This window comes from Anguilla rostrata, chromosome 13, assembly GCF_018555375.3.
Source record: "Anguilla rostrata isolate EN2019 chromosome 13, ASM1855537v3, whole genome shotgun sequence".
Lineage (NCBI taxonomy): Eukaryota > Metazoa > Chordata > Actinopteri > Anguilliformes > Anguillidae > Anguilla > Anguilla rostrata.
In genome coordinates, this window is record NC_057945.1 from 24,437,695 (window position 1) to 24,449,735 (window position 12,041).

General features: G+C 39.1%; 1 protein-coding gene across 1 annotated transcript in view; it reads right to left on the bottom strand.

Annotated features, from left to right (window-relative positions):
• The window catches only part of fgd5a (FYVE, RhoGEF and PH domain containing 5a), a 42,802-nt gene that overhangs the window by 22,975 nt on the left and 7,786 nt on the right, over nucleotides 1-12,041 (bottom strand). Inside the window, exon 3 of the mRNA XM_064304529.1 lies at nucleotides 672-813. Coding sequence (XP_064160599.1) covers nucleotides 672-813 — 142 coding nt within the window. The remainder of the gene's footprint in view (nucleotides 1-671; nucleotides 814-12,041) is intronic.

A 12,041-nucleotide genomic window follows, 5' to 3' on the forward strand; every position in this document is an offset into this window, starting at 1 on the left:
GTGTTCATATTTACCTCTTACAAAAATGAAAAACATATTACATTGGTATACTGTTTGTAGAACCCATACGTGCATTTTTATTTTAGTGTGATTTAGAGGTTAAAGGAACTTTCCTTTCTGTTTTCACCTTCTTATATTGACAAAATAAAACAAAACACATAATGTGTTCCCTATTGCCTCGAGTAAAGGTATTCTTCCCTTGTTTAATAAAAACACACAAAAAAAGTAAAAAAAAAAAAAAACTAGGTCACATGACCAACACTGGAATGTTTTTTCTGAGTTGGAGAATGGACAGGTTCTTCCCCCACCTTGTGATTCTTCAAAAAAACTCATCAACGTGAAAAACATGCATGACAATCCACTCCTTTAGGTCACTTGGGATCAAGGGCCAGAGAATGACTTGCTGTCAATGTTTCTCTGCATTTAAGGCTCTCAGTTGTAGAAAAAAGTATCTGCTCAGTTGGTCCTGTGTAAAGCAACAGGTTGTGTGCTCACTCAGGGCCAGATTAACTAAAAGATTGCAACTGCTTTTCCGATGCAAAAGCACTTGCTACAAGGTTTCAATATCTACTCTGAATTTACTGAACGGACGCAACAGGTAAAAATCGCTATCAGACCTGTGTCTTTTGCCATCGTTCTTTTTGTATGCCTAACAAACAGGCATTACTCACCTGTTTGTCATAATTGTATTCTGCACAGCCATCTTCTTCCTCCGAGGTCCGGCCTTGGTCTTCCTCACCTACTGACTCACCCGCAGCCTCGCCCGAGGGCCTGGGTGCCACAGGACACGCCCTGTAGGGCTCCGTATAGGTACTGCAGAGACCAGCACAGAGGACAGGACCAACACAATCAGTACCAGAGAAACAGTGGGGACATATCCATACAAAAACAGAGTCATCTTTTACTTTTACATATGATGCATTCATGTAGCTATAGATACAGGAGGGAAATTCAGGTCATAGCCATTCAACCCTTTGATCAAAAGCCAGCGCTCTGCTCTTCTATCTGATGGAGTGGTCAATGCAACTAGATTTCACACACGTATGAACGTAAACAAGCATGTAAGCGAGTACACACATACACACACACATGCTAATCCATACACACATGTCCTATGCATGCTTATGACATGACAGGGATTGAGACTCTAGACTTCTACTGTGCCCTGTCCCCAACTTTCTTCTTCTCATCCCTTTCCCCTCACCTACAGCTTCTCTCCATTCTGTTCTCTCCTCTCCTTTCCTCATGATGTTTTAAACGGATGACTGGGCCCAGATTGTGGAGATGTTAACAGTATGAATGGAGGCTATCGTCTTGATGACTTTACCAGGTCCCTCCACCCACAGGGTGGGGTGGGAGGGGGGTAGGCGGGCTCCCCTGCATCCTCAAAAGGTTAAAAGTGTTCCCAGCCGATTGTCATGTCATCAAAGACACAAACACAATCTTCTCTCAAGTGTACCCGCTGCAGCATCTCCAACGCGGATTCCATTATGAAGGGCTCGAGGGGGACCACTGCCTCATTACTCTGCTTGGAAGTATTTCAACATGGTGACACACTGCCATTCCCTGCTAGATTTCATTTCACATGTCCCTAGTGGTGCCCTGTGGCAGAATGGCCCTTTGACCCCTCTTGCCCCGGTGGCTGATGTGTGGGATATTTCAAAATGTACCACGACTGGTTTTTGTCAGTCATATAACCTCAACTGTCACTTCATCCCTGAGAAAGAGTGAGAGTTGGGGAGTGTTGCATTCCATATATCAGGGGTGTAGTGTACCCAAGACTTTTGAATGGGCACAGAATCAAACAAACAAAACGAGTATGGTTTATGTCCACAATACAAATATTTTTTTCTTCAATCATTTATTTCCCCTCTTTTATTACTAAGAGTGACAGCACTACACTTCCAACAGTAACAACACACAACCTAAAATGCACTAAATATTCCAACAGCAAATTGTGCTAGATGGTGGTATGTACTGTGTGTGTGTGTGAGTGAAAAAGAGAGAGAGAACCAAAGGTGGTTTAAGGGAAGTAGGTGCCTACTTTAACTCTGCATGCCACCAAAAGGCATCCCCTCCATTCTCTCTCAGTTCACTGACCTGTCTGCCTTAATTAGAATGACCATAAGGTCAGAAATTAGCCGCACGTTGTGATATTGTGTATCACAGGTATTGTAATTCCTATATGATGTCTACTCCAAAGATTCTGTCACATGGTAGAACTGCATAATCTAGATACAATGGCGTAGCAGGCACAAACCACACAGTAGAAGCATAGGCTAATACATAAATAAAGAGTGACATTTTCAAGGGGAATTATTACACAACCCTGTATCCAATGGGCATCCACCCAGACCTATAAAATGAGGTTTTAACTGCGTGGCTTGGGACAGTTAAATGACTTCAACCATAGAAATCTAATAAAAGGTGGGACCCTGTAACATGAGATCTAAATCTAATCTTTGTCTCTTCTTTCTTTCCCACCAGCTCTCTATCCCTCTCAGTTTTACATAAGCTTAGTGGATTATTGGGTCCACAGTTAAACTCTGTGTAAAACAGAAGGTGACCTTTCAAAGGAGTCGAGTGATTTTTCACTTGCAAAACGGTTGGGGTTCCCAAAGATAAATGTCTACAACTTAAGATCTCTTGGGAATTAAATACTGTAATTTGGAAGAGAAATGAGTTGTAAACTGATTTTGAAACATCAGGCCAAACACTGTTATTACATGTGCAATGTAAAAAATAGTGTTCACTTTCCCTCATTCTACAGTATTTGCATAGTGTATGCTTTGTTTTCTCAGGATGTATTGAAATGTAAAAGTTTTTGGAATGTAGAATAATGCATAGATAAGTCCACAATAATTCACCTCCAATCACACCAAGGTTTTTCAGGAATGATACCCAGTATATCTCACATTCACATTTCTTTCATTGCCTACATTTGCATTAAACTTCCACAGTATACATAATTTCTCTACCAGTGATAGTAATTCACATAACAAAGTTGAAACATTTCCCATTAACACAATGCAATTACCATATAGCACCCCATTTTATTGCACCCCTGAGCTAAATTTGCTGTTGCAAATTACAAAGAAAATTAGAGGATTTTTTGCAAACTTACTTGTTTCTATTTTTACAGACTTTGGAAAGCTTTTATTTCACAATTCCATTAAGACAAACACTGAGCATTAAAACACCTATTACTGAGCAAATTTCCTTAATAACTGCATGGAGGCACCCAACAATAGAAACAGTAGAAATTACTCATTAACAAAATAAAAATAAAAAGTTTTATCACAAAATAAAAAATAAAAAAAAATCTCAGCAAGCGCAGGTTCAAATTATAAATCAAAATTGGATGTGCTAACTTGGCCAACAGTCCAGTGGTTATGAACATGGTTCTGGTGGCTATAGGCCTTATTGTCACAAAACCTTAATTAAAAGTGCACATATCATTTTTATTTAATTTTGCTTTTTCAGCCAATGTGCAAAATTTATATATGCAATAGCAGGCAAGTTAGCTGCTTCAGACCTGTTTTCTTTTTTCTTCCTCAATTTATTGCTTCTTCTGGACAGCAAATCCAGAAGGAAATTTCCTTTTAGCCATTTGGCTAGCCTAGGTAGGGAGTGATGGAAATGGCAGGTAGAGTGGAGAGAGATTGGGGGGGAACTGAATGTGCTGTGGCCACTGCAGGTGGCTCTAAGAGACTGGGTGAAGCAATCCCTACTGTTTACCCACCCTGTTCCTGTACAGGATGTCCCACTGTACCTCACCCTGTCCAGCCCACCTCTGGGTATGTTTCCAGAATATGTATGTGTGTCTGTGTGGTATAATGTTATGGAACTGGTCTTGTAATTCACTAAAGGATGTGGGTTTGATTTACAGCTGGGGTACTGCTGTTGTACTCTTGTGCAATTTATTTAACTTGAATTTCTAAAATTAAATCCATATGTATAAACTGACTATGTTTATAGGACTACAGTACCCACGTACATGGTTGATGTTATATCTCAGTGATAATGATCGATGTGTTTTACAAAAAATTAAAAACATTTTATAAAAACTTTCCACAATATTAGAAGTCATGTTATTCATATTAATATTATTTGTAATGATCATTTAGGTGCTTTTTAAAAGGTTAAGGTGGAGATCAGAAATGACTGGGATGGAAGCTGAGGAGGCTTGGCTTCTGGTGACTGGGTCACTCAGAAGACAAGAGGACCCTGGGCTGAGAATGATAATAGCAATGTTTGGTGTTTTTTTTTTAGATCGGACAGGACAATGCTTTCTGGGCCAAGGGAATTGGGGGGGTTGCCACACTGCAGAGGAGTGTGGGGAAATTCACATTCTGCACACCCTCAGTGCCCTGCCCATACACCCCCCTTTTGGAGTTGCCCTCTTGTCTAGCATTTCCTGTAAACAGTAAAGTGGAAGCTCATAGGCAGGACACTTCCTCCCTGGGGATAACCTGGCAATGACCTCAGTGTGGCTGCCGCTCTGCCTACCCTACGCCCAGGTCCACTGGCGGCCAACACCTCCAGCCCTCACCACTACAGCCTGGTACTACCACATTTATCGCTCACAACACTACAGCTTGCTACTGTTTACCGCTCACTACTACAGCCTGCTACTGTTTACTGCTCACTACTACAGCCTGGTACTGTTTACTGCTCACTATTACAGCCTGCTATTGTTTACCGCTCACTACTACAGCCTGGTACTGTTTAGTGCTCAATACTACAGCCTGCTACTGTTTAACACTCACTACTACAGCCTGGTACTGTTTACCACTCACTACTACAGCCTGCTACTGTTTACCGCTCACTACTACAGCCTGCTACTGTTTACCGCTCACTACTACAGCCTGCTACTGTTTGCCGCTCACTACTACAGCCTGGTACTGTTTACCACTCACTACTACAGCTTGGTACTGTTTATCGCTCACTACTACAGCCTGCTACTGTTTACCGCTCACTACTACAGCCTGCTACTGTTTGCCGCTCACTACTACAGCCTGGTACTGTTTACCGCTCACTACTACAGCCTGCTACTGTTTACCGCTCACTACTACAGCCTGCTACTGTTTGCCGCTCACTACTACAGCCTGGTACTGTTTGCCGCTCACTACTACAGCCTGGTATTGTTTAGCACTCAATACTACAGCCTGGTACCGTTTACTGCTCACTACTACAGCCTGGTACTGTTTACCGCTCACTACTACAGCCTGGTACTGTTTAATTCACTAGTACAGCCCAACACTGAGCATGTGGCGGGCGTTCTGTGTATTCCAGAACACTTAGGCAAGGTCTCCCTCCACCCCCTGCCTCATCAACAAACAGGATAAGTTTGTGGAGCCCCCTCCCCTGCCTAACTTCCTGTCTGAAAGAGTGTGAACACACCTCACATTGCTCTCTGCTGCCATGATCATTCCTAATCCCACATATGCAATTCACAAGAAGGCTGGAGGCTGTGGAAATGTGAGAGGAACTACTTAAAGTAGTAAGTAAGTGCATACAATACATATTACGAGTTTAGTACATTAAACAGAAGCAATTGACATTATATTCTTTCATCAACAACCAGCACAATGAAAACATATCTGGAAAAATTCCTCCATTCAGAAAGTACCAAGACATTTCCTGAACAAAATACAATTACACCAAGAAATAAAAACTGCAATGGGACAGTGGAACAAAATACCCTTATCTTCACTGTATAAGAAATGATACACTGCAACAAACACAAATCTTAAACCCTCATTACAGTGCAAATGATAATAACACAGAACATTTGTAATATCTCAAACCAGAGGGGTAACTATAAAATGGCTCATATAATGAGAACAACGGCTCCAGTATCTACAACAGTCTGTTTCTTGAGAGTAATAATGGAACATGAATATGTCAAATGTAGTAGAGAGTTGTGTGTACACAGCACAATGTTGACAGCATTTTATAACAATATGTAAAAATCATATGGAGTTTTACCATAAACTGAAATCTGTCCTAATGTAGTCAACACCCCAAAAATGTATTTTGTGCATATCTAAGGATATTTATATATTATTTTGTCAAAATGGCCATTGGTCCACTTTTCTATACTGACAGACAATGCCAAGCTCAAATTATTGAATTTACATTATTGTGGTGCATTGGATAGACATCACATTAACAACATACTGTAATGGCAGTGATAGAACCTTACAGGACCACCTTACAGTACCATTGTAGAACTTTGTCACTTTTTCACCATGAAACATACCAGATCAGGATTATACAGAATACATGCTGTAGGATGTATGTATTGTAGATAGTCTGTGCTTGCTGTATTGCTGAAAATCCAGGATCCAGCACTAATTGGTTCTTATAAACAAAGCCGTGAACTCAGCAGTCCTATCTGACAGCATGCTAAAATCAAGGGGAATAATATATTGTGCCTCCCCCTTGTTTTCAGATACCAATTAACAAGCCACATTGAATTAAACAGCTAATTAAGTGCACCATTGCCACTCCAGTACAAGGACAGCAATTAAGGGCTTGCATTAAAAATACTGAGCAAAGCAAAACTGATGATCCTCAAAGGAAGAGAAGCAAAAAACTTTACAAAGATGAGCATGCCCAGCACTATAGTGATGGGACTGAGATTTCATAAGGCCGTAAGAATTCAGAGCAAAGCATCCCCATTGCTGTAGCTGGTATACATCTCATCATCCATATCCGATTTTCCAACTCTCCAGGACCTATAGATTAAGTACTACAGATATACATTACGTAGACTACGTTCAGACTGCGGACATCAATGCTAATTTTCAAGAATTTCAATTTTTACTCAGATCCTTTTTTATGCTGACTGTTCACATTCATTTTTGAAAGTGACCGCACAGAACTGCCAATGCAGAATTCTGATGACACTGTAGCACAGAGAGTGATGTAAAAATCACGGCAGTGGTTTACCTAAATTTGGGCAGGGAATACCCTTCTGTACCAGTCTTGTCTTTGATTAAGGGCATACTCCACCCAACTGGGATACATAAATGTTCTAACTGCATGCATGGACACAACAATTCCAATTTTAACATCTACACAGCAGTCTCATGCAAGTCATACATCTGATTAATTTTCACATACAGATGGAACTGAAAAGATGCAACTCCATGTGGTTTGTTACTATTCACACTGTTCTGGAAATATCCAAACTGTGTCACATATGAGGGAATTGGGCCAAGTTTAGCTCCAGCCTGAATGTAGCCGTAGATGCTCGGCTGATTATGGGGTTTTGCTCTCGCATCACTTTCACAAAGCGCTGACTGGGACTGTGGACTGCACAGTGAAATATTCCGTGTTAAATCAACCCCTTTAGAGTACATATGGTCCCAAATGGACTCATACTGTATATACTCTTAGGCTTGAACACTGAACATTTTACTGTGTTTCTGTCCAGTTCTGGAAAAGCTGACAAAGCCACAATGTTGAAAAGGTCTGTCTTAATTTGTACTTAAAGCACAACATCAAGAGGGAGATAACAAGCTTGCCCTTTAAAGCAAAACAAATACATGTCTGGTCAAAGCCTGTTTGTGAACTGGTAATTATAGGGCTGAAAAGGAGGGTACAGTTTCAACAAATGTTTAAGTTTATTTAAAAAAATGATATGTATATACTGTGGTATGCTAAACTGATCACTCAGCTAAACACCCAGACCTAAACAACCAGGTAAGAAGACCCTTTAAATTTTTTTTTTTGCACTGTTCAGACAAGGAAGACATAAAAAATGATAATTACATTAGCATAATTCACATACATAAAACATCTGATAAGGACTATGGGCAAGGGATTATAGGTTATTGGTTGATTAGATTATGACTGCAGGGATGAATCTTTTTGCTGAAATTAACTCTACTGCACCTCTGGGTTCTATAACAGTGCTGTAACAGTAGCCGAAATGCTCCTCTCTGGACTCTATGCTCTATGGCTAAAATCTACGGCTCACAAGCCTACTTGAACGCAGTACGACTGCAAACAGAATCTCTTTTCCAGCAGACATAAAAGACTTTGCAGGCCATTCCTCAGCCTTACTGCAAAGCCCTCCAAGTTCAAGACCGAGCCTCCAAATGCACATGCTCTGCTCTCACTGACTGGAGGGAAGAGCAATGACTCCTAAAAGTGCTGACAATGAATCACTCCCGCGGTTGCTGGGTAGCTGCTGAGAACAGGGCCAATGTAAACCCTGTACTGAAAAAAAAAACCAACCCCATCTACAGCAGCAACATTTGCAGCCCAAGAAAGAACATTTTTTAGCTAGCCGATAAAGGCAATGGCTTCAGAACAGTGAGGACCATGGGTATGAAATGATAGCCACCACAAGCTTATTGCCACAAAGCTAATGGACAATGTAGCTGAACGCCCACAGAACAAGCGTGCAACAGTAGCTATAAACTGTATGTAATTTTCCTGCAGGACATGGACCTCAGTCAGTGTTTCCACAATATTATCAAACAATCACTATGAACCTACAGTAATAAACTCTTCTGAAGGACATTATTGCCACAATAACGTGAAAAGCAAAGGAATGAAAACATATTCCAAAGGTTTTCAGACAGAAAGGACATCTATTTCCTTACCTGCTTAACTACCACACTTCCTCCTAGCATTCTGCAAGATTGAGCTGTCACAAACAATCATCCTTTACATCTTAGAATGTTTGAACATTCTCAGGGGCACGTTCAATCTGGGGTTTTTATTATTATTCTGCTGAAAACAGCTGCTCCCTCTACAGGGACAGGAGTGTGTGTATGTCACAAACAGACACACATACAAATATGCATACCTTCCTACAAACACATGCACACACATACACATATTTGTCAACACGCACTCTCACTCAGTAGCACACTAAATATGAGTGCTCGGAATACACTTGGAACTTTGACACCAGACAATCAGTTACACAGGTAAAAAGCCATTATTAATGGAAGTATTCCCTTAGTGTACAAAAAAGAAAGAAGCATCAATTATCTGTGTAAAACACTGTCCTTATTGAAAATCTGATTATACAGGATGCTCAGCATTGATTACAACCGGGTCACACAAAAGTCAATTAAACTAAGAGAAGCAACCTCCACACAATAATTTGGAGCAACAGTGGTTCTCTTTAAGTAAGACTGTAAAGGAGTGAATTAGACAGAACGTAATAGACATTCTGTTAACAAAGCAAAAACATTTACATAATCAGCATCTGTGGGACTAAAAACAAATCATTTTCATTTTAACGTTGCTAATTCAGCAACTTCTGTAAGAACAATATTTCAGCTGAGGACACAATGGCACTAGCATACAGAAGTTCCTATTACTACATATCAGTGGAAAAAGTTTAGGAATCTGCAGATATCTAAGCAACTTTTAAGAAAATTAGGTTCAGACAAGTTTCATGCATTTTAACTTTGTGAATTCACTTGTGAATTGTGCTAAAAGGACTTTCGTTATGATCGATCTATTCACACGGTCATTCCACAGAGAATGAATGTGGTCTGAATGCTTGTGTTCTAGTATCAAACACCAACTGTAGTTTGGCATTTTGGAATCAGGTAACATTGGTCTCCTGAATGACACATTGGAATTATTAACATGCATTATTCTTGAACTAAACATGAACAATGCATTTGTATTTACATAATCATTATTGACAGCTTATTAAGCACTTATAAGTGAACTAAACTCTGAAGTGTTAAAAAAAGATTCTATTTGGCATACAGTATAAGGCCGCAGTAAATATGAAATAAACCAAGACTCACTGAATATACAGAACAGCTTTGACAAAGATGTCTAGTAGATCCTAATAAATTGATAGCAGACACCTTTGTTAGCTTACAACTCCAACTTATGAAACCAACTATGCAGGCAGTACCATTCTAATTAACTGCCATGTCCCTTTACGATGGAACATATGACATAAAAAAAGTAGATTTCCCCCGGACGCCAATTCTCTACGTGTAGCAAAAGGCACTGCTAAATGTGCATGCTCCTAAAGTAGACAAGAATGTTTCCAAGAACATTTCAGCATTAGTCATTTTTTTTCTTATCTGTATTTGTTCATGGCTCTTTCCTTATGAAAATCACATGAACAGGACTGCACATAGAATTTACAAACAGCCAGCATTCATCATCTCATACTCCTGGGGTATGTACAAAAACAAAGGTCTGCACATGTCATGAGTTTCGTATTGTTTTTTTTTTTTGTATGAACAAAGAACAAAAGTAAGAATAATTTCAGAAAAGTTTTGTGAATGAGGCCCATTGACTCTTAATTTTATAAAATAATTATGTACATGAGATCATCACACCAATATTGATATCACTGCTGTGACTACACTTGTACACATATACTATGCATATGTAACCCTTAGTGCCTACAGCACTTAAATATATTCACACATATGAACACAATCTTTCCACTGTAATACACAGAACTCCAAGGCATTTTTAACTGGGGTAGCAGTGCACCATAATGGTTAGGGAACTGGACTTACAACTGCAGGCTTATTTGTTCTGTTCCCAGGTGGTGCACTGCTGCTGTAGCCGTGAGTTTCAATAAATATCCAGCTGTTATAAGTGGATTGTATATAAAAATAAAACCAGCTATGTAGGTCACTCTAGATAAGGTTGCCTGCTAAATGCCTTAAAATGTCAATCTCAACATTCAGGAGCATTCTCCATGATGCTTTAGAAAAATGAAAATTATGTATTCAAAACGTTGTTTGTTATTATAATCTGTAATTGTAATTTGGCAGTGTGGTCTGATAAGTGTGACAAGTTCATGCTTCAGCAGAGAACACATGCATGCCTGTGCCCTCACAAGTTGATAGTGGAGGTTGCACACACACACATACACACACAAAGGATAAAAGGGGGAAAAGCATTTGATTAACATATCTATCTCTGAATTAATTTGGCGCAATAAAAAACTAAAATAACATACTCTACATTAATTAAGTCAGAATGAAAGGCTTTGCCTTATCACCCGTCTCGCTAATGGTTTGCTCATTTTTTCCCAATAATGTGGCACAAATGACATTCAGATAAGAGTTATTAAGTATTCAAATTTATCTAGAAAGGTTTAAACATTTAGTTTGAATCACTAATGCAGAAGATTACTGATTAAGATCATATTACAAGAGAAACTGTAGTGAATCACACATTGCTAAAATGACTAGACAACAAAGAGTAATTAAAAATTCCTGTCCTTACCCATGGTGCTTCTTTTATGTGATATACTCCTCAACATTCAGCTTTTACATATGAACATAGCACATTTAATATTAAAAACACTACCTTGGCTCTCACCAGAATGTAGAAACTCAAGCTTAGACCCCCATTACTCGGGCAATTAAGGGGCATAAAAATGATCAATAATCGACTAAATCTGGTACTTAACTGATATTGGAGAATTAAGTAGAGAAAGGTTCTCACACATTCTACCAATACTGAACATTTAAGTCCAAGGCATTACTGAAATCCTGTTAGTTATGTCATATCATAACCTGCCAAGTGCTACAAGTTAAGTTCTTAGATTTTCTCTCTATTGTTCACTATTATATTTTTTTAAATAATTTATTTTATGACAGCAATTAAAAAAGACCTAAGCAAGACATGTATAAAATACATTACATTTTATAGCTTTTATAACAGGTACATAAGCATACAATGACAGGCATTTTCTTTCTGCTATCATCTCTTTTTCTCTCTCTCTCTCTCTCTCTCTCTCTCTCTAAATGTAATTGAACAGCACTTATTTTGGGTTAGATCTCTCTCTAGATCAATGTAAATCTACTTCCACTGGAGATCCAACCCACCATACACATTTATCTTCAGTGGGCAACCACTTCCGATACAGGGGTTGTTGGGTAATTCCAATGAAAAACAAATAAGATAAGCTCTCCTACAAGAATTTCTCTATATTCCTGTTACCAACTATCCACAGCACTTCGATCTTATCATCTTTCATAAAGAAAATCCCTATACTAGAAAATACTATTAAACAATAC